Source organism: Papio anubis, chromosome 2 (genome assembly GCF_008728515.1).
Source record: "Papio anubis isolate 15944 chromosome 2, Panubis1.0, whole genome shotgun sequence".
Classification (NCBI taxonomy): Eukaryota; Metazoa; Chordata; class Mammalia; order Primates; family Cercopithecidae; genus Papio; species Papio anubis.
This window is the reverse complement of record NC_044977.1, coordinates 182,810,938-182,838,449: the sequence shown is the minus strand read 5'-3', so window position 1 is coordinate 182,838,449 and position 27,512 is coordinate 182,810,938. Positions and strand designations below refer to the sequence as shown.

The window sequence follows — 27,512 nt, the reverse complement described above, 5'->3', positions numbered from 1 at the left end:
CTCTGGAGTAGCTTGGATTACAGGCATGTGCCACCACGCCTGGCTAATTTTGTATTTTTATTAGACATGGGGTTTTGCCATGTGGCCAGGCTGGTCTCAAACTCCTGACCCCAGGTCATCCCCCCGCTTTGGCCTTCCAAAGTGCTGGGATTACACACGTGAGTGACCATGCCCAGCCCAATAAATGTTTTTATTACAGAAAATTTAAAATCTCTGTCACTTTTTATTTTATTGATTTTCTATTTGCTTCTTTACCTGGATCAGAAAGAATTTCAAATTTCTTTGGAGGTTAGGTATTTTCTGATAATGAGAAGTTGGTAGACATCGTATTAACAGAGATGATTTTAAAAATATTTTTGATAATTAACTGGACTATAAGAAAACAATACTAAACAAGCCAAATTACTCTTAGCTAAGGCTTGGAAATCTGGATAAAGAGGAAGAAGAGAAGGTAGAGAGAGTCCTTAGGTTAGTAGCATGACCTACTAACTCTTCTTTTAGCACCCATGGTGCTAAAAGGAAGTCCCGCCAAAGCACTTCTGCCTTGGTTGGAGAATGTTCCAGTGTTGGGTTATGAACCTCCATGGCAGAGCCACAGCACTGACTCTCTGACCAGCTGGAATTTGCTGCAGGATGGGTATGGCCGAAAGGAGACCACTGTGAATTAACCAGGAGTAAGAACATCAAGACTGATCTTTATTTCACCCAGAGGCAGAGTGATAAAATGGCATTCTTCTCTATTTAAATTCTATCCCATCTTTCTTCTTGTCCTTCCTCTCAAGGTTGCTGGCAGAGGTGGTTGGGGCTATGTGCCTGGAGTGAAGATTCTGCCCATTGGTCAAGAGACCTCCCTCTCAGATGCTGGCTCTGCCCCTGCCTTTGGGGGTCGACCCTTGTACTCGCAGGACCTTAGGTGACTCTGTAAGTATAGTAAAATGCAGTTAATCTGATGTTATCATTCAATCTTTTTTAAAAAGTGGAGCAACCAGTTGACAAGGTAAGACTTTTTCCTGACATCTGTGGTTGTTTATTTAAAAGAACAGACAATATTTAAAATTCAAGACAAACTCAGAGGTTCAAATGCATCCAAAAAGTTGAAGCAGCAGTGACATATACATCCAAAGATGATTGTAGCTATTTAAAGCCATATCTTGTTTCTCTAGGCAAAAAGACAACATTGGTTATAAAGCATATACCTTCTTCACAGTATAAAGCATATACCTTCTTCACAGTATAAGGCAATTCTCTTTCTCAAAAGTCAATGGTCTTCAAAGTCATAGCAAAAAGATTATAAAATGAGACTAGAGAATAATTTCCTCATAAAATTTCTGAACAAACTTTGCATCACATTCCATAATATTCCCTTGTCAATTATTTAAAAAGTTTTCTTAGCAAGCCTACTTCTGTGTTGCTCCCTCTGCTTTTCATCCTTATCATTAAGCTCGGAGCTTCTGTAAACTAAGAATTACTCAATCTAGGTTCAGCAAAAATAAACAGAATACTCCTCTATGAAAACCTGTTGCAAAGTGTAGTTAATGAGTAAACAGAAGTTATTGACTTGTGAGAATCACTCTCACTCAGAAAGGGAAGTGGGAGTACTTATTTGATATAACTAGCCCATTTTGGGAACAGAAAGTCAATTAATTTATGTCCCCCCTTTCCTCCCTTTGGCCAACCTGTCTTTCTTTCTTGTTACTTCTCTTTGACATCTGGAAGTTTTTCTTCTTTCTATTCCATTAATAAGTTCACCATTTAATCTCTTGACTTCCCTTATTTTCACACACATTCAAAGACCAGGTGCCACAGTTTATTAAGAATGTCAAGAATCTTTGTATGAAAATTCATGACATATGTTGCAAGGTACATAATTGTTATCAGAGAAGCCAACTGCAGCAGGCCATAAGGCACATTAGTTTGTTCATTTACTGTGCTAGTTTAGAAAACTTGGGGAGAAGATTCAGAAAAGATTCAGAATTGTGGCACACAATTTTATGCAGTCCACAGAGACTGATGGTGTCTCCACCGAGAGTCTCACCACTTCTCTTTAGATTGTTCTGAAGCTGCACAGTTTTTGGTGCATTATATCAGGATATTTTCATTTGGACAATGGAGAGAGGGATATTGATACTTTAATAAAGTATTAAAGAAATACCCATAGCTGCATACATTAATAAAGGGCATCAGCAAGATTGAAATCATAAGATTCTTTCATTTTTGTGGTTGGGTTATTTTCATTAACTGACTTCCAGGGGCGTCCAGGACATTTGGGGGAGGTTGTGTCTGGAAAATCTGATATTGGGTTAAATGAAAGCCCATTTGGTTCTATCAGGATGTCAGGGATCCAATCGTCATCACTCTCTGTGGGAGTTGGTGGTATAGGAGACATCATAGTTACAATGAGATCAGAGTCCTGAAAGTCAGGAAAAGTATCTGCTACACCTGGCTGGGCTAGGGAAAGGATGGGTGTTGGCCCTTCTGTCTTCTCTTGTATCTGTGCAGAAAGTGTAGTACTGTCTTCAGAAGAGCTTGCCAAATGCTCTGTTTTCCAACCATTGTGCTTTCCATTCTTTTTGCCTTTATTTTTATGTTTTCCATGGCCATGACCATGCTTATGCTTATGTCCATGGTCAAGGACATGGCCCCCTTGGTGTTCAGGATCATCATCAAGTTTGAACTTATGTCCATGACCAAGACCATGCTGTTGTTGGTGTCCCCGGCCGAGGCCATGTCCCCTTTGATGCCCATGCCCTTGGTCACGTTCATGTTTATGGCCATGGCCGAGATTATATTTTCTTTGTTTTTCATGGCCCCAGTCATGTCTATGAGTACACCCTTGTTCTTTTCCTGACTCCTGCTCTTCATCTTGTGCAGGTACCATGGAAGTGTGGGGAGGACTTACAGTTGTTTCTTCTTTTATTTCCCCTACTTGTGTTGATCGGAAAGGTGAAAAACCTGGAGGCCTTTTCATCAATGAGATCTAAACAGAAAATATTAAGATGAAAGTATTACTGCAAAAATCATGCTATCAATGAAGGAAAGAAACACTGAGATCTGGCAGTGCTATCTTAGTTTACAATGGGGGAGGTGTTTTCCAGAGTTTAAATACTGTATTGATATTCCAGAAAGGATGAATAATATTTTTTTGTCTTTTGATTGACCTTAAAATTTGTGGACATTGATTATTGTTCTTAATAATACTGTAAAATGGCCAGGCACGGTGGCTCACGCCTGTAATCTAAGCACTTTGGGAGGCCAAGGTGGGCAGATCACTTGAGGTCAGGAGTTTGAGACCAGCCTGGCCAACATAGTGAAACTCTAACTCTACTAAAAATACAAAAATTAGCTGAGTGTGGTGGCACATGCTTGTAATCTCAGCTACTCAGGAGGTTGAGGTAGGAGAATCACTTGAACCCAGTACGTGGAGGTTGCGATGGGCTGAGATGGCACCACCGCACTCCAGCCTAGGTGACAGTGACTCTGTCAAAAAAAAAAAACCCAAGACAAACCAAAACAAACAAATAAAAAAAAACCAAACAACAAAAAACACTGTAAAATTAGCTGAGCATTTTTTCTTCATCTGGAAAAATTGGGTGGTTAAGCTAGCTAATCTCTAGGGTATCTTCTTCTTTTTTTTTTTTTTTGAGATAGAGTCTCACTCTGTCGCCCAGGCTGGAGTGCAGTGGCGCGATCTCGGCTCACTGCAAGCTCCGCCTCCTGGGTTCATGCCGTTCTCCTGCCTCAGCCTCCCAAGGAGCTGGGACTACAGGTGCCCACCACCACGCCTGGCTAATTTTTTTGTAGTTTTTAGTAGAGATGGGGTTTCACCGTGTTAGCCAGGATGGTCTCGATCTCCTGACCTCGTGATCTGCCCGTCTCGGCCTCCCAAAGTGCTGGGATTACAGGCTTGAGCCACCGCGCCCGGCCATCTCTAGGGTATCTTCTAGGCCTATGTTTATGCAAGCACAGTATTTAATTGTTGATACTACTGTTATTACCACCATCACTGCTTTTAGCCTAAAAGGCCCTAAGTGGCTTTATGAACTGAATATATAGGGGGCATGTATCCACGATCACTTTGTTGTGCTGAAGTACACTGAGACATATTTGCAAACTTGAAATGCAACCTTAGTACCATGTTTGTGTTAGACTATCTACATACCTACACACGACAAAAGACCAAATCAGAAAAGAGGGAGAAGAGGCAACTTGCATCAAAGAAGTCAATTTGTGGATTGATTCTACCTACACTTTTGCTACCTGTGAGAATGTGTTAATTGGAGGCAGTGTTTGGTGATGCAAAGAACATGGTCATTGCAGTTAAGCCAGACCCTACTGGTAATCAGCATCGTGATGAAAAGGGTAGACTCTGAATTGACCAAGATTTGAATCCAAGTGCCACCAGCTTCACTTTTGTCTTCTGTAAAATAGAAATAATAACAGCACCTGCCTCACAGAGTTATAAGGAGGAAAATGTGGGTGGAGACTTCAGTATAGTGCCTGGGACAGAGGAAGCATTTGATAATGTCATTATTCACTCAGGACCTCAGAGTCTTTCTAATTTTTAGTGTCTCATCCTTGACAATAAGGAAAGTGTTACTATGTCCCAGAGTTCTTTTAAGACTTAAAATAGAAAAATGACATCAAGAATGCTTCTTAAACTTGATTCATGCATGTGAATACCCCGGGGATCTCGTTAAAATTCGGTAGCTGTGAAGTGGGGTTTGCAAGTCTGAATTTTTCTTTTCTTTTCTTTCTCTTTTTTTTTTTTTTTTGAGACACAGTTTCGCTCTTTGTTGCCCAGGCTGGAGTGCAGTGGCAGGATCTCGGCTCACTGCAACCTCCACCTCCTGGGTTCAAGGGATTCTCCTGCCTCAGCCTCCCGAGTAGCTGGGATTACAGGCGTGCACCCCCACACCCGGCTAATTTTTGTAGTTTTAGTAGAGACGGAGTTTTCACCATGTTGGCCAGATTAGTCTTGAACTCCTGACCTCAGGTGATCTGCCTGCCTTGGCCTCCCAAAGTGCTGGGATTACAGGAATGAGCCACCACTCCCGGCCATGCATTTTTCACATGGTCCTTGCATGTCAGCAGAATGCAGTGGAGTGCTGTATCTGGCCTCAGGTACACCTGGCATAGCCAATGATGCTCCCCCACAGCAGGACTGCAAGGCACTCGGAGAGAGTCTATAGAAGCTTCACTGAGACACTGACAATGTGTGAGAAGTGATCAGGAGGATTGTTACTCTCCTTTCTAGCCATTAAACAGACATCAGCACAGAAGTGTGAGAGTTACTCCCCAATTAAAAAGATAGCTCCCCAATTCATTTCAGTAATGGTTCATTTTCAACCCCCAAATATGGATTTTCAGAATGAGCAGAGCCGCCCCCGCGCTGACTGTAATGAGAATCATACCATTCCCAGTGGTTGACAGTTGACAGTAGGGTAAATTTTTTTCTCCCAGGGCACCACATAAACTTCAGCATTGCAATCTAGGCTTTGCTATCCATAAAAACAGAAGTCAAAAGAGAGACAGTGTTATTCATGAGATACTTGAACAAATGATTCAAAAACATCCAGTAGGCTTCCAGTGAAAAAGTAGACAGGTGCATGACTACTCACACCAAGTTTTTTGGTCTCACAGCTTTCGGTCAACTCTTCATTACTTTCCTTGGAACATGTGGTTTCCCTGGCCACAAAGTCAATAAAATATTTCTTGCCAGCCACCACCTGAAAAATTAATTAGCACAAAGTAAACACTTAATAATATTTGCATAATAAATCATTTATCTTCAAGAAATTTTAAGGGAGAATCTTGAAATTTTAATTGACCAACTTAGAGAGTTACATAAAAAAAGTACAAATGTTTGGCATTAAATCTTGGCATGCATATTTAAAATATTTGGCTGTTGGTTGCTCCCATTTCCTTTTCTAAATGGGGGAAGAAATAAGCAAGCTATAATTTTTTTTTTTTTTTGAGACAGTTTGGCTCTTGTTGCCCAGGCTGGAGTGCAGTGGCATGATCTTGGCTCAACGCAACCTCTACCTCCTGGATTCAAGCAATTCTCCTGCCTCAGCCTCCTGAGTAGCTGGGATTATAGTTGCCTGCCACCACGCCTGGCTAATTTTGTATTTTTAGTAGAGATGGGGTTTCTCCATGTTGGTCAGGCTGGTCTCGAACTCCCGAACTCAGGTGATCCACCCGCCTTGGCCTCCCAAAGTGCTGGGATTACAGGCATGAGCCACCATGCCTGGCCTATAATCTTTATTTATTTATGTATTTATTTGAGTTTTATTGTCCAACAGCTGTTAAATTCACTAGTAATTCAAGGGCTCAAGTTGTAATATCTAAGAATCTAACAGGAATAGGAAGAAAAACTTAAAATGTTTTTAAACATGCCTTATTGTCCTGCTAAATCTTGAATTGGTGAAATACTGAGTTAGTACTACTATAGAAATTATGTGGATTAAATTTTGTAATTAGAAAAATTATTTGGGGTTTTTATTGTTCTCTTACTATTTTTAATATTAAGAAATTATTTTAGGCTGGGTGTGGTGGTTCGTGCCTGTAATTCCAGCACTTTGGGAGGCTGAGGCAGGTGGATCACTTAAAGCAGGCTGTTCAAGACCAGCCTGACCAACATGGTGAAACCCCACCTCTACTAAAAATATGAAAATTAGATGGGCATCGTGGTGCACACCTGTAATCCCAGCTATTTGACAGGCTGAGGCAGGGGAGTTACTTGAACCCAGGAGGCAGAGGTTGCGGTAAGCCGAGATCATGCCACTGCACTCCAACCTGGGTGACAGAGTGAGACTCCTTCTCAAAAAGAAAAAAAATTATTTTAATCTCTAGCAACAGTTTTAATCACTACTCAATGCTATCTTCCATTAAATATTTTGTGGCCCAATTTCTCAACCAAATTATTTAGTATTAAATTGTAGTATTTAAACAGTGACTCCTGCCTGTAATCCCAAGCACCTTGGGGGCCTGAGGCGTGTAGATCACCTGAGGTCAGGGGTTTGAGACCATCCTGGCCAACATATAGTGAATCCCTGTTTCTACTAAAAATACTAAAACTTAGCCAGGCATGGTGGCAGGCATCTGTAATCCCGGCTACTTGGGAGACTGAGGCAGGAGAATTGCTTGAACCTGGGTGGCGGAGGTTACAGTGAGCCAAGATTGTGCCACTATACTCCAGCCTGGGTGACAGAGTGAGACTCTGTTTCGGGAAACAAAGCAAAACAAAAACAAACAAACAACAAAAACACAACTAAACTAAAACAAATAAATAAATATTCACCAAAACTCAGTATGAGGAACACCTTTCTTAGATGAAAAGCAGAGGAAAGAAATCTAAAGGAAGGGGAAAATATTAAAACTTGACTAGAGAAAAATGAGAACTGCTTCTGAAAAATCACAATAAGCAAAATAGAAAGGCAAGCTGGGAAAACTATGATATAGAATCAATATCTGTATGCATATAAAGCCCAACACTAAAAAATGGACAAAAGCCATGAGCAGGTATTTCAGAGAAGAAGTTAAAATGGTCATTAAGCCTGAAAAAAAGTTTAACTTCATTAATAAACAAAAACATGCACATTAAAAAAGCAATGAGACATCATTGTTAGCCTTCCATGCAGGCAAAGATGAAAACAAAAATTGATGATACGTGGCATTGGCCAGGCATAGGAATCAAGCAGCCTCAGTCACTGCTGGTAGGAAGAGAATTTAAATTAAGATCCTCAACTGGTGTCTTTTTGCTTTTATTTTTTGAGACGGAGTCTCGCTCTGTCATCCAGGCTGGAGTGCGGTGACACGATCTTGGCTCACTGCAACCTCCGCCTCCTGAGTTCAAGTGATTCTCCTGCCTCAACCCCCGCAAGCAGCTGAGATTACAGGCAAGTGCCACCATGACCAGCTAATTTTTGTATTTTTTGTAGAATGTAGAATGTATTTTTTGTAGAATGTTGGCCAGACTGGTCCCAAACTCCTGACCTCAGGTGATCCGCCCGCCTCTGCCCCCAAAAGTGCTGGGATTACAGGCGTGAGCTACCACACCTGGCCTCAACTGGTGTCTTATACCCAGGTAATGTGAGTGTAAATTGGCATCATTGCAAATATTTAGTGATTTTGGCAATTTGCATCAAGTCTTAGATATATACGTATTCTTTGACATTTCTAGGACTTTGTCAAAGGAAAAACTTCTGCATGTGCACACACAGATCTTGGAAGTTTATTCATCTCAGCAGAGGCAGACAGGAGCATCAACAGCCTTGGGGACAGCAGCAGTGGTGGCAGGGCAAAATAAAACGTATATGAAACTGCAATCACTAATGTGTGAAAATGGAAGATTCAGGAAGTGTTTGCTATCTGAAATGTGAACCCAACATGGAATCACATGCATCCAAACAGGACTAAATGTGCAAACCCAGGGCAAGATTAAAACTATAAAATATATCTTTAGAAATTTGGCAAATTGGTCATTTGGAGACTAGCTTTTAGCAAATTCATCATACGTTTAATTGATTTCCAGTCAATTGGCTGCTTCCACCAAGGCTGCCTTGGGTGACTATGTCCAAGCAGCCAAATTGCTCTCTTTAAATGCAAGAATCAGTTAAGATTCATCTCTCTAAAGTAAGTTTGAAATTCTCACAATATTCAGATTCACTTGGCAACTAACTGATGGGTTACCTCTTTGTGTCTCCCTGGCATCCTTAATGTAGACACACACACATACTAGAATGTTGATTTGTTAATCTACAGAAAAAACTGTAACTACTAAGAAGACTAGATATTCATGCTTGAGAATGAGTGGTTCTGTTTTTGATGGCAAACCTCTGACATACAATACGTGGTGGCCTATTCCTACAACATTCAGAATAGAGAATAAGGGAGCTGGGAGCAGTGGTGTGCGCCTGTAATCCTAGCTACTTGGGAGGTTGAGATGGGCACATTGCTTGCTCCCAGGAGTTCGTGTCCAGCCTGGGCATTACAGTGAGACCCCCATCTCTCTCTCACACTCTCTCTCTTTTTTTGTTTGCTCTGTTGCCCAAAGGGTCTTGCTCTGTCACCTAGGCTGGAGTGCAGTGGCATGATCACAGCTCACTGCAGTCTTGACCTCCCAGTCTCAAGCAATCCTCCCACTTCAGCTTCCCAAAGTAGTTGGGACTACAAGCACATACCACCATACCTAGCTAATTTTTTAATTCTTTTTTTTTAAATTATTTTTTGAGATGGAGTTTCACTCTTGTCGCCCAGGCTAGAGTGCAATGGCGTGATCTCGGCTCACTTCACCTCCGCTTCCCGAGTTCAAGTGATTCTCCTGCCTCAGCCTCCCAAGTAGCTGGGATTATAGGCACCCACCACCATGCCCAGCTGATTTTTGTATTTTTAGTAGAGATGGTTTTTCATCATGTTGGTCAGGCTGGTCTCGAACTCCTGATCTCAGGTGATTCACCTGCCTTGGCCTCCCAAAGTGCTGGGATTACAGGCATGAGCCACTACGTCTGGCCTTTAATTCTTTTCTTGTAGAGACAGGGTCTTGCTATGTTGCTTAGGCTGGTCTCGCTCCTGGGCTCAAGTGATCCTCCTGTCTTGACCTCCCAAAGTACTGAGATCACAGGCATGAGCTACCACGTCTGGCCCCTGTCTCTCTTAAAAAACAACAATGAAAAAAACAAAAAAAGAATTTCACAAAAAAGCAAAAATATAAAGTGAGAATTAAAAGCTGACAAGAGCATGAATAGCATAGATTGGCATTCCTTTCAAGTAAACCTAACGTGGCCATGTGGCAATGAAATCAGAGAGAGAGGGTGGTCGTGTCTGGGATAGAAACCAGTGCTCAAGTAGCAGAGAGATCAAAGTGTCAGTATTGATTTACTTTAATCTAGTTTGTTTACCTTTTTCAGTTACAAAAGTAACACAGAAAATTAGAAAGTTTAAAGTAGCCTGTTATTCCATTATCTAAAAATCTCCCCTATGACTATGAGACATTTGTTTTTTTGTTTGTTTCCAGACGGAGTTCGACTCTGTCGCCCAGGCTGAAGTGCAGTGGCATGACCTCGACCCACTGCAACCTCCGCCTCCCGGGTCCAGGCCATTCTTGTGCCTTAGCCTCCTGAGTACCTGGGATTGCAGGTGTGTACCATCACACCCTGCTAATTTTGGAATTTTTATTAGGTTGATGCAAAAGTAATTGTGATTTTGCCATTACTTTGGCAAAAACCACAACTACTTTTGCACCAACCTAATAGTGTAGATGGAGTTGCACCATGTTGCCCAGGCTGGTCTCAAACTCCTGACCTCAAGCAACCCACCCACTTCGGCCTCCCAAAGTGTTGGGATTACAGGCGTGAGCCACCTTTTTTTTTTAACATTATTTTCTGTCCTTTAAAATAACACAACTGATAACATCGCGTATATTCAATTTTATGACTCCTTTTTTTCATTGAATATTATAACACAAGACATTCCCCATATCAAAAGCTCCTCACAAAGATACTTTTAAATTGCTGCTTAACACTCGATTCTGAGGATATGCCAGGCATGATCTAATCATTCTCATATTAATCATTTTGACAGTTTACTATTTTTGCTGTTATACTTAAAACTGCAGTGAATATCATTGTATATAAAGACTCCTATTTTAGATTCCTAGAAATTCAATTCTGAGCCAAAAGCATGAACTTTTTAGTGAGAATTTTTTCACCAGATTATGAGGATTATGTTGGCTTGCTGTAACAATTTGGCTCTATTTTGATTATTTTTCTTTAGCTTGTATTTAGGGAAGTCAATTTTGAGTCCCTAAAACAGGGATATGTCCATAATCATATCAGTCAGAGATTATTGGAGTTGCTAGAAATGTAGGCTCTTCTCTTTTTTTGAGACGGAGTTTTGCTCTTGTTGCCCAGGCTGGAGAGCAATGGCGCAATCTCAGCTCGTTGCAACCTCCACCTCCCGGGTTCAAGTGATTCTCCTGCCTTAGCCTCCTGAGTAGCTGAGATTACAGGCATGCATCACCACGCCCGGCTAGTTTTGTATTTTTAGTAGAGACGAAGTTTCTCCACGGTCAGGCTGGTCTCGAATTCCTGACCTCAGGTGATTTGCCTGCCTCGGCCTCCCAGAGTGCTGGGATTACAGGCATGAGCCACTATGCCCGGCAAATGTAGTCTCTTCTAATACAGTTACTAATTTTACAAATGGGGCCACAAAGGCTTAGAACGTTTGAATGACCACCCAGAGTGATCTGGCATGTGAGTGGCAGATGCTATGGTGGAACTGAGTCTCCTGACTCCCAGGAGACACTCCTGTCAATTTTCTATTGACAGGGCATGAAAGGAAGATGAATCCCCAGAGGGTACATTTGCAGGAGAGCGGGATCCCAGGCAGAGAGAACAGTGGGTGAAAGACATGGAGGCAAGAGAGTTTGGAGCCTGGGCAGTGATGGATTGCCTGATGTGGCCGAGCCCAAGGCATTATGTGGTATTATAATGAGAGATGAGTCTAGAAAGACATAGAGTAAGTCTTGCTGGCCCTAGCCCTGAATTTTATTAATTGTATCACTGTTGCTATTGTATTTATTTATTTATTTAGACAGAGTCTCACTGTGTTGCCAGGCTTCAGTGCAGTGGCGTAATCTTGGCTCACTGAAACCTCTGCCTCCCAGGTTCAAACGATTCTCCTGCCTCAGCCTCCTGAGTAGCTGGGACTATAGGTGCACACCACCACACCCAGCTAATTTTTGTATTTTTAGTAGAGACAGGGTTTCACCATGTTGGCCGGGATGGTCTCGATCTCTTGACCTTGTGATCCACCCGCCTCGACCTCCCAAAGTGCTGGTATTACAGGTGTGAGCCACCGCGCCCAGCCGCTATTGTATTTATATAGCATTTTACAGTTTGAAAAAGTGATATGACATATATTAACTTATTTGATCCTCACCTCAGTCCTTCACATATAGAAAACAGAGAGAATGTTGTAAAACACTTGTCCAGGATCAAGCATACAGGGAGACTGGCACTTAATTAAATCTAATGCACCAAATCACATTATCAAATATATCATTTCCTAATCCAGAGCCAAGATCAGTGGCAAAATTAGTAAGCAATTTGCACATAGACTATAGTGTTACTGCTTTTGTAGCATAATTTACAAACCTGTACTCTTGCTTTTTTCACATTGTCAATCTTGAAATAGAAAGTTGCATTATTCTCTGCATTAAGCTTTGTGATGGTGTGAGTCAGTGTCTCCTCCAGCTCTGGGCTGTTGGTGGGTATATCTCTGGGGCAGCCCACGCAAATCTTGGAAGGTGGTTGTACAAAATCCTCCCCTGAAAGGATCAGGTTTTAAGTCAGCATGTACACTGAAGTAGCAGCCTGGCCTAGCATCCCTCCTGCACAAGAACCAGCATCCACATGTATAAAGGGCCACATGGGAGCCCAGGCCCAGTAGTGAGTGGGTGAAGGTTGTCTGTCTGACTTTCACGTCCTGCCTCTCTTCTTTTCCCCTCCTCAGAGCACAGTATATTTAGGGAAACATTTTCAATAGGAAGGTGCAAGTAACTCAATCAAAATGCTACACTTTTCCCAAATTTTTGCATTTTTGATGGAAACTGTAAAAAGCAATGCTTAATTTAAAGGAGTGACTCTCATGAGAAAAATTTAAGTGCTGTGGTTCTGGTGAACAGGCAGCTTCAGACTACTCATGGTGGAACGCATACAAGTGTTTTCCAAGTATGAGAAAAACACACCCTTGTTATAAGAAACACTGACCTGACCACAAACTCACACTGTCTCCATTTCCTCCCATTATAACATGCAGGAAAAAAAAACACCTTACTTGAAAGCGTTTTATTCTGAGTGCTAAGAAATAAAATACAGGTCTCTCCAACTTACAACATCTGACTTAAGGACAACTTGTAGAGAAGAGAGACCAGTTGGCATTGTACCCAAAGGCCAACTTTACCCAGGGGTCACAAATTTCCCTTCTGTCTTCATAACCCATTCTGGCCACTTGCAGAACAGTCTGAGCTGCAGCACAACTGGGCAGGGAAGGGGTCCAGTGTTCTCATCAAGGGGTGCATCTGTGTCTGCAGGTTACACAGACTTTGGAGTATATCATGGGAACTAAAACACAACTTACAGGAAAAGACCCAGCTAGTTGTCTGGGACCGCTATTCCTCTATTGTGGTGCCAACGTGTGTTATTCCTTACCTGGATAAATGTCACACTTCTGTGAGAAGGAAGCAATTCGTAGCTGAGTATCGATGTATGCATTATCTGTACATTCACCGGTATCCTGGTTTTTAAAAAGCATATAAGTGCTCAGTTAAAAACATTTTTTAGAGTCTTTAAAGTAAACAACTAGTAAAATTGAAAAACAGGGATGTGTACTTTCCAAATCATTGGGTAGCAAAGAAAGAAAGAAACAAAACATAGTCTTACTGTGAAAGAGATACTAAAATACAGTTCGGTATTAGTATCAATAGCATCAACAAATACTTGCATATACACAAGCACATGGAAAGCAGGAAATAAGATAATAAGAAGATCTAGTATAGAAATAACAGCCATGTAAGTAAAAAGGTAAATTTCTAAAAAAAGAAGGTAAGACTTTCAGACTGTTAAAACACCAAATCAATGTATTACGGTTTCAAGAATCATCTTATAATAGAAACAATGTATAGAGCTTAAAAAGAAAAGATGAACAAAGCTACATGGGACAAATATAAACATAGCAGGAACTAGAGTATCAGTAATATTGGACAAAGTAAAACTCATGATAACGAAAACACTCATAAAGGTAGTAAAAATGATAATTTTATTTTTCAAAAGCATGGACTGGAAGGCATGGAATCAAAATACATAAAGTAGAAAAAATTACACATGTGAAGAGAAATGGATAGAAATAATCATGGTGGGGAAATTTAGTATGCAATTACAAATCTAAGAAAGGGCAAGAGAAAAAATAATAAGACCATAGAAGATTTGAATAACTTAATAAAGATTTATTTAAATGGTATTTTCATATGCTACATATGCTTTAAAATACTTTCATAAGTATCATAAAATTTGTATGTATTTGTGTGTGTGTGTGTGTGTGTGTATATATATATATATATATATATTTTTTTTTTTTGAGACAGTGTCTCTGTCGCCAAGGCTGGAGTGCAGTAGTGCAATCTTGGCTCATTGCAACCTCTGCCTCCTGGATTCAAGTGATTCTCCTGCCTCAGCCTCCCAAGTATCTGGGATTACAGGTGTATGCAACCACACCCAGCTTTTTTTTTTTTTTTTTTTTAGTAGAGATGAGGTTTTGCCATGTTGGCCAGGCTGGTCTCGAACTCCTGATCTCAAGTGATCCACCCACCTCGGCCTCCCAAACTGCTGGGATTACAGGCATGAGCTATTGTGCCCAGCCAGTATCATACAAATATTGTTCATTGTTTTTACACCAGGTCACAAAAAGATTCAATAAATTTTACAAAGCATAAACAGTACAGAACATGTTCTTTCACCTCAGCACCAAAAAGAAAAAATAATCTGTAAAAATTAATAGCATGTTTAAACAAACAAAAATGATATACTTGGAAATATAAACATGCTTGCCAATAAAGTTAGGGTCTTTCTTGGATGAGGAAAAATAAAACAACCAAAATAACAAAAATGAGAATTCCATATAATGTTATCAGAACAGCATTTTAAGTTAATTTTTGACTTGACATGAGTTCATAGTTTAAAAACAGCGGGAGAAAAACAAATAGAAAAACCTATGCCTAGGTCCCCAGAAGTGAGGAGAAAAAAGAATAATAAACAAACATAGCCAAGTGCTGTGTGATAAATGTGATAAAACATGTATAGTATAAAATCTGCCATTTTAACCGTTGTAAAGGATACAGTTCAGTGGCATTAATTCCATTCACAATGTCATGCAACCCATCACCATTTCCAAAAGTTTTCATCACCCCAAACAGAAATTCTCTACCCACTGAGCAATACACCCCCATTCTCTCCTCCTCTCCACTCACAAATTCACATCTACTCACTGTCTCTATGAATTTGCCTATTCTAGATGTTTCATGTAAGTGGAATCATACAATATTTTGTGTGTGTGTCTGGCTTATTTCGCTTAACATCATATTTTCAAGCTTCATCCACATTGTAGCATGTATCAGAATTTCATTGTTTTTAAAGGGTGAACAGTGTTTCATTGTGTATATATATGATAGCACATTTTCTTTTTTTTTTTTTTTTTTGAGACGGAGTCTGGCTCAGTCACCCAGGCTGGAGGTGCAGTGGCGCAATCTTGGCTCACTGCAAGCTCCGCCTCCTGGGTTTACGCCATTCTCCTGCCTCAGCCTCCGGAGTAGCTGGGACTACAGGCGCCCGCCATCATGCCCGGCTAATTTTTTGTATTTTTAGTAGAGACGGGGTTTCACTGTGTTAGCCAGGATGGTCTCGATCTCCTGACCTCGTGATCCGCCCGCCTCGACCTCCCAAAGTGCTGGGACTACAGGCGTGAGCCACCGCGCCCGGCCTGATAGCACATTTTCTTTATCCATTCACCTGTTGATGGACACTTGGGTTGTTTCGACTTTCTGGCTATTATGAATTTTGCTGCTATAAATATTCACGTGTAAGCATGTGTTTGAATATGCGTTTCCATTTCTTTGGGCATATACCTAAGAGAGCAACTTCTGGATCATATAGTAATTCTACAGTTACGTTTTTCAGAAATTGCCAAATTATTTTCTATAATGGTTGCAGCATTTTACAGTCCTACTGGCAATGCACAGAAGTTCTAATTTCTCCATGCCCTTTCTAATACTTGTTATTTTGTGAACAAAAAGAGGTTTTTTATATATTCTGCATGTTAAACTCTTGTCAGATACATGATTTGCAAATATTTTCTCTCATTCTGTGAGTTGTATTTTTAGTCCCTTGATAGCGTTCTTTTTACTTTTTTCTCAATAAAATAAATGCATGCTCAATTAGAAAACTCGGGAAGTATCAAAAAGTTCCAAAAAATATAAGGAATCAGAAAAAGTGGCTGGGCGTGGTGGCTCGCACCTGTAATACCAGCACTTTGGAAGGCCAAGGTGGCTGGATCACCTGACGTCAGGAGTTCAAACCCAGCCTGGCCAACACGGTGAAACCCCCATCTGTACTAAAAATACAAAAATTTGCCAGGCATGGCAGCGGGCGCCTGTAATCCCAGCTACTCAGGGAGGCTGAGGCATGAGAATCACTTGAACTCTGGAGGCGGAGGTTGCAGTGAGCTGAGATTGCACCACTGCACTCCAGCCTGGGTGACAGAGCAAGACCCCTTCTCAAAAAAAAAAAAAAAAAAAAAAAAAGAAAGAAAGAAAAGAAAAAGCACCCACAATTCCAAATGAAAGTTAACTACATTCTATATTTTGTCGTAATTTGTTTTCCATCACTTTTTATATTTATATTTATTTTACATATTTAAATAAATCTGCATGCATAGCTTTGTATCCCACTTTTTTTGTTTTTTACTTAACATTGTAACCATTTCACTATGTCACTAAAAAATTAAAAATTCTTGATAGCTGTATCATGTTAAACTCTTGCAAATATTTTCTCTCATTCTGTGGGTTGTATTTTTACTCTGTATGGATATACTGTAATTTACTTAACCATTCTCTAATGTTGCATAAACAATTTATTTACAATATTTTTCTATTAAAAAGCAACTGAAATTAACATCTTATGGTCTGGATTTCCCATATAAAAGAATTAGCAGCAGAATTACTAGATCAAAGGACTTGCAGCAATTCCTTGCCTAAAGCACAGTCTTCTGCTCACATGCGAACATCCCTGGGCACATATCATGTCTTAGCCATCTTAACATTCACTGGCTACTACTACCTTGAGAGACACCATTTTAATATAATTTTGGTTCAGATAACAAGATACGATGCTAGGAAGGACCACTAAGGGCTAGAGACTCAGGGTCTGTTTATTAAAGATAAAGGTAGGGAAGAGAAGATGAGAAAACAAGCAGAGGAAAGTTTCACATGAAGAATAACCCTGGGGAGAGCAAGGGAATGCCATATGGGCATTGAGCACACGGGGAAGAAAAGGAAACAGGAAAGTGTGGAGACATAATGAAGATACACTTGACAGTTCAAGCATTTTGTCTATTCATCGTCCCTGGTTACACTCTGTAAATACTTACTGCTGGCCAGGCGCGGTGGCTCACGCCTGTAATTCCAGCACTTTGGGAGACCAAGGTGGGCGGATCACCTGAGATCAGGAGTTCCAGACCACCCTGGCCAACACGGTAAAACCCTGTCTCTACTATAAATACAAAAATTAGCCGTGCATGGTGGTTGGCGCCTGTAGTCCTAGCTACTTGGGAGGCTGAGGCAGGAGAATAGCTTGAACCTGGGAGGTGGAGGCTGCAGTGAGACGAGATTGCACCACTGCACTCCAGCATGGGGAACAGAGTGAGACTCTGTCTCAAAAAATAAATAAAATAAAATAAAGTTATAAAAAAATACTTAATGCTAGCTGTGCAGATTCTTTGGCCAGGTAGGTAAGGCAGCTTGACCAGTGATGTGAGCTTTAGGCTTCTCGAGTGAATGTGAATATGAATTGCTGAATGTCATCTAAAATTTTCGTGACGGTCTTCCCACTCAGCTTGATAGTTACCATCAAAATGTAAACAAAATGCTAAGAACTTTATCATTAAATTTTTGCCCACTTACACCATTCCAAAGGGACTTGCAGTCTGGAGTTAAGAACAGAAAATTCTCTTTGGAACAATTCGTTTGCACAATTGAGTAGGTAATTAGAAAGTTCCATCCAGCCACCACCTGAAACAATTTCAGATTGAATATTTAAAGGGCGGTTTAAACATTATTCGCTGTGGGATATAAATGTTATGAGGAGGTTAGAAAACTGTGTGGCAATATAAAAAGTGCTCAAGAAATATAAATTATTATTATTACTAGGCAAAAAAATGCTGAATAAACATTGAGCACCTTAACACTCACATCTCTCACACAAACACACACACACTATACACACACACACACACCACTAGCCATCTGAAAATGACAAGCAATATATATATTTTGCTATTTTTCAGCCAGGTTTGGAACGTGGATTTCTTTAAGTAAATCCTAACAATGGCCCCCCTGCCAGGCTGCAGAGAGAAATGTTTAGTGAATTTCATAAAATAATAATGCCCTTCTAGATGGACAAAGAAAACTTTGGAGGGGAGTGGTCTTTACTGCTGGGTCCTCAGGCTCCCAGGTTACCAAGTAGTAAGATTTCTCCTACTTTAGTCTGGGCCTCTCCCACCCTGATAGCTCTATATGGACATCATTGAGTAAAGCATGCTCACATGAAAGCAAGTTGTAAGGTTTATTAAATGCAGAGAATGTTGCTGACCAAAGGGAATCACTCATAATAAGAGGCTGAAATATAAGCGACCCAGTCAACTATCAGAAAAGTCTGGGTGGGCCAGGCGTGGTGGCTCATGCCTGTAATCCTAGCACTTTGGGAGACCGAGACAGGTGGATCACCTGAGGTCAGGAGTTCAAGACCAGCCTGGCCAACTTGGGGAAACCTTGTCTCTACCGAAAATACAAAAATTAGCCGAGTGTGGTGGCGGGTGCCTGTAAGCCCAGCTATTCGGGAGGCTGAGGCAGGAGATCTCTTAAACTTGGGAGGTGGAGGTTGCAGTGAACTGAGATAGTACCACTGTACTCCAGCCTGGGCAAAAGAACCAGACTCTGTCTCAAAAAAAAAAAAAAAAAAAGAAATTCTGGTTGTACTGAATCATTAAGAAGATTTGTAGCTGAGCACAGTGGCTCAGGCCTGTAATCCCAGCACTTTGGGAGGCCGAGGTGGGAGGATGACTTGAGGTTGGGAGTTCGAGACCAGCCTGGCCAACATGGTGACCCCTCATGTACTAAAAGTACAAAAATTAGCCAGATGTGGTAAAGTACAAAAATTAGCCAGATGTGGTGACGCGTGCCTGTAATCCCAGTTCCTCGGGAGGCTGAGGCAGGAGAATCACTTGAACCTGGGAGGCAGAGGTTACAGTGAGCCAAGATCGTACCATTGCTCCAGCCTAGGCAACAGAGCGAGACTGTCAAAAAAAAAAAAAACCAAAAAAACAAAACAAAAAACAGATCTATGGATATTTACTTTTTTTTTTTTCTGTTGATATGGGAACTGTAACTTAGTGGGTAGCCAGAAAGCCATGCCGACCGTTGTAGACACAATGTAATATTTTGGAGCTGTGTTAACTCATGATGGCTAGGTGATAGTAGAGTTTTCTGAAAATCCTAAGGCCACTATGACTTTCCTTTTCACTGTCTCTAGGAAGAGCCTGTAATGACGATTACCCATTTGTTAAAATCAAACGTCAAAGGAAGGGGGTCTGATTAGACATCTTTTCTCACTTTACATGTATCCAACTCACTTTGACTAAGGAGAAAGCCCTTTGCTTCCTGTGCTAGTCACATGAAAACACCACCAGCCATGCAATCATACATTTTAAACGTAAAGATCTAACACATTTTAGTAATACTAGGTGACCTAGAGAATTAAAGAACAAACCTGTCTTTGGGCCCGTTTTACTTCACTAAGCGTGAAGAGGGAGGAATGTTGAGTGTTGTTGTTAAAGTACTGAACGCCGTGTCTCAGAATGGGCTCCAGCTCTGGGCTCTGCGTTGATATAGGATGCACACAGCCGAGGCAGTTATACTGGGCTGTCACCACAGGGCCCTCGGCTTAACAAAGAACAGACAAAAACGCAGCATTAATGATTACAATCAGCATTCACATACATTGCCCTAAACAAAGAAGAGGCTGGGCATGGTGGCTCACTCCTGTAAAACCAGCACTTTGGGAGGCAGAGGCGGGTAGATCACCTGAGGTCAGGAGTTCAAAACCAGCCTGGCCAACATGGTGAAACCCCATCTCTCCTAAAAATACAAAAATTAGCCGGGTGTGGTGGCGTATGCCTGTAGTCAAAGCTACATGGGACGCTGAGGCAGGAGTATTGCTTGAACCCAGGAGATGGAGGTTGCAGTGAGCCGAGATCATGCCACTGCACTCCAGCCTGGGAGACAGAGCAACACTCTGTCTCAAAAGAAAAAAAAATTTTTTGCAAACCATTCATCCCACAAGGGACTAACATCCAGCATATACAAGGAATTTAATTAACTCACCAATTAAAAAACCAAGTAGTCCCATTAAAAAGTGGGCAAAGGATCTCAGTAGGCATTTCTCAAAAGAAGACATACAAATGGCCAACAGGTATGTGAAAAAATGCCCAATATCACTAAGCATTAGGGAAATGCAAATTGAAACCATTATGAGATGAGATATCATCTTACCCATTAGAATGGCTATTATTAAAAAGAGTTTGTATTAAATTACCAAGTAATGTTCATAACAGATAGCCCTAACCTACTGGTCAATAGAGGCAAAGTCCATAAAAAGGTAACGTAGCTGAAGAGTGAGTGGCACAGCTGGAGGGACCCCCTGGGAGCCTGGGCTTCTTCACCCACCAAGCTCTCGCTGTTTGCCGTGTAAGCGGCAAACACAGCTAGGAGGGTATGGAGAAAAGGGAACGCTTATGCACTGTTGGTAAGAATGTAAATTAGTACAACCACTATGGAAAATAGTGTGGAGATTTCTCAAAAAATGAAAACACCAAATACCATATATCCAGTAGTCCAGCTACTGGGCATCTACCCAGAGGAAAAGAAATCAGTCTATCAAAGGGGTACTTCCACTCCCAGGTTTGTCACAGCAGTATTCACAATAGCAAAGATATGAAATCAACTTAAGTGTCCATCAAAAGGTTAATGAATAAAGAAAATGTGGGGGACCAGGTGCGGTGGCTCACACCTGTAATCCCAGCAGTATGGGAGGCTAAGGTGGGCAGATCACCTGAGGTCAGAAGTTCGAGACCGGCCTGGCCAACATGGTGAAACCCCATCTCTACTAAAAATACAAAAATTATCTGGGCGTGGTGGCGGGTGCCCATAATCCTAGCTATTCAGGAGGCTGAGGCTGGAGAATTGCTTGAACCCCAGAGGTTGCAGTCAGCCAAGATCGTGCCACTGCACCCCAGCCTGGGTGACAGTGCGAGACTCCATCTCAAAAAGAAAAAAAAAGAAAATGTGGTATATATGCATAATGAAATACTATTTGACCATAAACAAAGAATGAAATCATATCATTTAAAGCCACATGGACAGAACTGGAGGTTGTTCAGTGAAACAACCGAAGCACAGAAAGACAAACTGCACATTGTTCTCACTCATATTTGGAAGGTAAAACACTTAATCACATGGAGATAGAGGAGAGAAGAGAATGACGGATACCAGAGGCTGAGCAGGGCAGGGAAGTAGAAGGGGGAAATGAAGAGCTTGATAAAATAGGTACTGAATTATAGTTAGATAGAAGAAATACGTTCTAATGTTATATAGCAGACTAGGGTGACTATAGTTAGCAACAATATATTGTATATTTCAAAGTAGCTAGAAGAGAGGACTTGAAATATCACCAATTCATAGACATGATAAATATTCCAGGTGATGGGTACCCCAAATACTCTGACTTGATCATTACATGTTCAACGCATGTAAAAAACACTCACATGTACCTCATAAATATGTAAAATATAATGTATCAGTAAAAGAAAAAAAGAAGGAGAAGTTAATACATGTAAGGAGCTTCGAGTCATGGCTGGGACATAAGGACTCAATACATGTTAGCTATTATTTTTATACTGATTGTTGCTAATATGTTATTATGATTAATATGTCAGTATGTTGATTGTACCTCCAGACATATCATCTCATTTCAGCCTCACGACAGTCCTGTGAGGTGGGAAGTACTGTTACCTCCCTTTTCTAGACAACGAAAAGGACAGCCAAGAAGGTGAGGAGCTCTGAAAGATTCCAGGCCAGGTCTGCCCTTAAAGCCTATGCACTCCTCACTCTGGGATGCTGCCTACAATAGAGGGCAGGCAGGTCTTGTGCCTCCTGGTCCTTCTGCAGAGCCCTTGCACATACTGGGTACAATGCAGCACACGGGAAGAGTTGGGATAGTCCTAAGGGGATGATGGTCACAAGCCTGGCCCACCCTCCGGGCTCTGCTGCTCCACCCAATGCTCCCTAATTGTGCAAATGGCTTTACTACTGCCGCCCTCTGGAAGCAAGCAGAGCCTGGTCAAGGTTGTGTTCCTGGCACACAGAAGCGGTTAATTTCCCACCAGGGCAGTGCCAGTGGATAAACCAGCTACCTGGAGTAATCTGGCAGGTCTGGGTAGCCACAGAGAATTTCATACTCGCCCTCTTCCCCACGGTTGCCGTGCATTCTCCAGTGGCCTAAAAAGAAAAGAAAGAGATCATTTATCCTAATCTTTCAGATGGGAAAGTCTACCTAGTACTGTTGCTAAATGTGGCTTTCCTTAAAAAAACAAAACAAAACAGAACTTGTGAAGATTTTATCCAAAAGAGTTTTGAGACATGAGAATAAATGTTTTTTTTAATAACCTAATGATTACATAAGCCACTGATATTCATAAGATGTTGGAGGAAAGACAGTGTAAAAAGGTTTTAAAGGTTGAGTCTTTGTTTTGAGCCTTGGAGGTATTTCTTTTTTCTTTTTCTTTTCTTTTTTTTTTTTTTTTTTTGAGACAGAGTGTCACTCTTGTTACCCAGACTGGAGTGCAATAGTGCGATCTCGGCTCACTGCAACCTCTGCCTCCCAGATTCAAGCGATTCTTCTGCCTCAGCCTCCCAAGTAGCTGAGATTACATGTGCGTGCCACCACGCCCAGCTAATTTTGTATTTTTAGTAGAGACGGGGTTTCACCACGTTGGTCAGGCTGGTCTCGAACCCCTGACCTCAAATGATCCAATAACCTCGGCCTCCCAAAGTGTTAGGATTGCAGGCGTGAACCACTGTGCCTGGCTGAGCCCTGGAGCTATTTCTTTCTAACCAAGATGGGTGCAGAGGTCTAGTACCAGCCTGGTAAACACTCCTGTTATCTACCTCTCAACTTCAGTGAGTTAATACTGTTCATATAAACTTCATTTTAGCTTAATAGAAAGAGCAAGGACCTTGGCATCAAAATGTTTTTCAGTTCCAGCCTTGTCACTTGCTAGCTGTTACCTATGTCATGTCCCGTTGACTCTTGGAGTCTCAGTTTACCCATCTTGTAGGAGATAGGACACATCTATCTCTTAGAGTTGTTGTGAACAGTATGTGTGCAAACACACGCTGTGTTTGCCTACTAGAGGCCCACCACAGAGCAGGCACTTAACAATAGGCAGTTGTTTAATTGTTATTGTTGAACACTGTTTTTGTTTTGTTTTGTCTTGTCATTCTTCAGTCATATCCATTGGATTCTAAGTGACAGATATTATTCCATCAGGACAGAGCACACCTCCCTTTATCCACACAGCTCCTAGAAGCAGGCAGCACAGGGCACAGCAGCTACTTATCCCCACCTTGCAGATGAGACGATTGAGAAGGGAGAACCAGCACTGCAAACTCCTAGACTCCTGACTTGGAGTTCAGTGCTGTTCGGTAACCGCAGATGACTGACAGTCATCTTTTACGTTCTGACATGAAAGAAGGGAATCAATCCATGAAAAACGGGGCTTGCTTCCGAGGCAGATACTGTCTGAAGTCTTCCTTAATTAAAGCAAAACAACCGGCTATGGTGTGCCAGGCCTATATGTTAGGCATTTGGTTAAGATAGGCATTGTTATCAAAGTTATTTGCATAATTCATCTAATTTCATCCTCCGACAACCTGATGAGGTCAGTATTATCTCCCATATACAGCGGAGAGTGCCAGTTCTGAGAGGTCACAGCTCACCCGCTATCACACAGCTAATGGAAGGCAGAGTCAAGATTTGCACTCAAGGTTGTGCAATGGAAGCACCCAGGCCCTCCCCTCGCCAGCCCTTTGGCTTGGCCCAAATGTCCCTCTGTTGTCTCTCTGGAGTCTGAGCCACATGTTCTGACTGGACACTAGAGCTCCCTTCTCATGGAAAGGCTTTCTCCATGTTTAACTGCTGGCTTCTCCATAATTTTTCTGTCTATACAAGAACACAGATACAAAGCATCTGACTTTTCTACACGTTGGAATGTTTGTTTGCATTTCTCATAAACAGGCTCACCAGTAGTCATCATTTCTGCAGGAGTAAAAAAATCTGGCAGAGTCAACGGAGAAAACAGAAGGCCCAAGAATGGCCAATACACTTACCGCTTCTGCAGCATCCTTGTAGTCACAGTCCTGCCAGGTTTTGCCACTTTGAACAGGACAATCCCCCTCCTTGATTTCGTACTTGAAGGAATAAAATGTGTCAGAGCGAACCTGAAAAGCAGCCAAAGATACTTAGGGTTCATCCAACTGACCCGATAGCAAATAATTCTAGTGGGTTCCAGTAAAGTTAGGAATATTGATCTTTGACTTGAGAGCAAAGCATTCACTTAAAATATATTTATATTTGTATCATAAACATTTATGTGAAAGAATGTTTATAACATACTCACAATGTCGTTTTAAAGGTTACAAAGCAGTATGCATAGTATTAGCCCATTTTTGTAAAAACTGGTTTATATATAAATCTATGTTTTTTGAAAGTCTGGAAAGATGCACAGCAAGCTGTTAAAATGTTTGTCTGTCAGTGGTGAGATTATAATTATCTTTCACATTCTTCTTCAAGCAAACATTTCTAAGTGACCTTTTTCCCCTAATGAACATATGTGACTTTTACGAATTAGAAAAAGCAAACAAGAAAACCTTAAACAAATGTTAACAGTTATCTCTGTATGGTGGCATTAATTATGGGTGATTTTAGTACTTTTATTTGGTTTGTTTTGTTTCCTACTTTTTCTTTTTTAAACAGCTTTATTGAGATATAATTTACGTGCCATAAAATTTACCCTCTAAAGGTATACAGTTTAATGTTTTTTGTATATTTACCACCGTACCCACCACAATCTATTGGGTACCACACCACAGATAAACTGTTGCTTGAGATTACCATGAAGCAGAATTTCTCACATGACTGTACTAGATTGTGAAACAAAATGGCTCAATTTTATTTTCAGAAAAAATAACATATCCACTGTGTTTATTTTCCTTTATCCCCATGTTGTCACATGGTTAGTTTTTTTTTTTTTTCTGCTAAAGTAACCAATTGCTTAGCTGTCCCAGAGATGTCGTCTTTTATAGTGAAATTTGTTTAAACATACTCTTGAAAGATTGGTATTTCTTTGAACCATGCATCCTGCAAGGATTTATCTCCTACTGGAGTACATCATTGCAATAATATCAAAAACAAACATTGCTGTTAAACCTGGTACATTCAGCCATACAGACTTCTGTCTAATTCCGTAGAATTGCACTAAACTCATTCCTGACTCCTCTTAGACATGACCCATTAAGTATCCCCTCCCATTTAAGGTTTGGAGGTCTATATTTTTTAGCCTAGGGCCAGAGACCCAGTGAATTCTTTTGCTGCAGTCTAACTAAATTCCTAAATTCTCCCACTCTAGTTGGTCCCGTTCAGATTTCTCCATTTACTTTTGTTTCATTTCACCCTAGATTCTACTTCTCTGATCAGGAAGCCAATCTGCCTGAGGATGAGTCATACTCTGCCCTCCCACCCCAGGCCAGAGACTGGTATCGGTCTTTCCACAAGTTGTAAACTTCTGCCTTTGATGATCACATCTTTGGTGGTGGTGGTGGTGGGTGGTGGTGGTGTGGGGTGGTGGTGGTGGTGGTGGTGTGGGGTGGTGGTGGTGGTGGGTGGTGGGTGGTGGTGGTGGTGTGGTGGTGGTGGTGGTGGGGAGTGGTGGGTGGTGGTGATGTTGGGGGATGGTGGTGATGGGTGGTAGTGGTGGGTGGTGGTGGTGGGGGTGTGGTGGTGATGGTGCGGGTTGGTGATGGTGGTGGTGGGTGGTGGTGGTGGTGGTGGTGGGTGTGTGTGTGTGTGAGGCCTGGGCTCCTAGTGACAGTACAAATCCCAAGTGACTTCAAGGTTAAACACAGTTCACTCACCATCTTAGTGGCTTCAGTTATGCGGTACAGTACGAACTGGTTGTTACTTTGGTTCTGACTGTTATATTTCTTCAGAGCAGCATCCACAGCTTTAAATAAATCCTTATCATTGCAGTCAATTTCCTCGGACTGTGATTCCTGGGTTAAACTTAGTAGCAGCCTGGAGCAGAGGAAAAGGATGATAATTAGTTTCATGATCTAACAGTCTCCCTCTAGGAGCTGAGGGATGGTTTCACCAAGAATCAAGAGCCAACTGGGATACTGAATTTGACAATCTCCAGCCTCTCGTTTTCTGTCCTCCTCTCTGCCTCAGCACTCAGGGCACTGGTTGGATTCCTGCTGCCATACGCTAGTTGCCCTGTTCCCAAAGGTTAAATGGCTCTGCTGGGTTATCCAAACATATTTACGGCTAGAACATTGCAACACTGGGGTTGTTAACCTGCTCATTTGCATTTGAAAATCACGAGGGAGCACAGTGCATATTTCCAGGTGATTATACAACTTTATGGCAAATCAGAGCAGAATCTGATGAAGGAGGGGAATAAAGTACTTACTAACTCGGTTATTCCCCTGTGACTTTCACAAAGCCATTTGTGAAGGTCACTACATGGGTAAACAATGCAAGAATGAGTACAATGTGCAGACATGTTTCCTGCAGAATCTCTTTGCAGGATACCTACCTGCATAGAAGCAGACTGCTATTAATTCTATTACATGCCTAAGAAGCTCATGCACAGGGGCAGCCAGTGAGTTCCGGGAGTCTCATGCAGGATGTTGACACAACTGAAAATAAAACATGGGTGTCCTATCTGGTCTCTGGACAGGCAAGCTTTTTTCTGCTCAATTGCATTAGTTCTGTAAAAGAAAATTGCTCCCAGGGTGGAGGCGATAGAGGAGAAGCATAGGAAGAGACGGGTTGGGTGAAGCCCTGGATTCCCTAATGCTTGCTTCTTTCTGGTTTGGTGGTGTTGGTTTGGCGCAGAAAAAGATAGCCCCAAATATGGCTCTTTGGCATGCCGAGTACTTCGAACTGAAGGACGTTAAAAAGGCTGCAAAAACAAAGCCTCTTTCTTGCTTTCTCCTGCCTGTCTTTCTCCTGCTCCACTTCTTCCCTCAAGGCAGGCCACGGAAGCTAGAATTTCTCTTCCCCAAGGCGGGTCATAGAACCCTTCTCCCTCAAAATCAGCAATAAAACTTTATTATTCTTATTTTCCTCACATCAACACAGAGTGGGGAAACTATATTACAGAATGGCCCCCATCTGTAGGCCAACATTGGAAAACTACAGTTGATCATCTCAACAGACGTGTGAGGCTTGATGGTATCAACATCCTTACTCCTAAAGGATAAAAACTGGCCAGGTGCGGTGGCTCACGCCTGTAATCCCAGCACTTTGGGAGGCCGAGGCGGGTGGATCACCTGAGGTTGGGAGTTCGAG

At 41.6% G+C, this 27,512-nt stretch overlaps 1 protein-coding gene across 2 annotated transcripts; it reads right to left on the bottom strand.

The window, feature by feature from the left end:
• Nucleotides 1-675: 675 nt before the first annotated feature.
• On the bottom strand, nucleotides 676-26,534 carry KNG1 (kininogen 1). Of its 2 annotated transcripts, XM_003895244.3 has the most exons (11): nucleotides 26,075-26,534; nucleotides 24,272-24,382; nucleotides 22,297-22,381; nucleotides 19,596-19,768; nucleotides 17,732-17,839; nucleotides 13,212-13,296; nucleotides 12,156-12,328; nucleotides 5,619-5,726; nucleotides 5,412-5,498; nucleotides 2,900-2,977; nucleotides 676-919 (listed from the first exon to the last, which is right to left on the bottom strand). In XM_003895244.3, exons 1-11 carry the CDS (start codon nucleotides 26,267-26,269, stop codon nucleotides 839-841), a joined length of 1,284 nt encoding a protein of 427 aa, XP_003895293.1. In that variant the 5' UTR covers nucleotides 26,270-26,534; the 3' UTR covers nucleotides 676-838. The 2 variants fall into 2 exon arrangements, with proteins under 2 accessions (XP_003895293.1, XP_003895294.2); XM_003895245.3 differs by lacking the exon at nucleotides 676-919 and having other exon boundaries at nucleotides 1,002-2,977.
• Nucleotides 26,535-27,512: the final 978 nt, after the last annotated feature.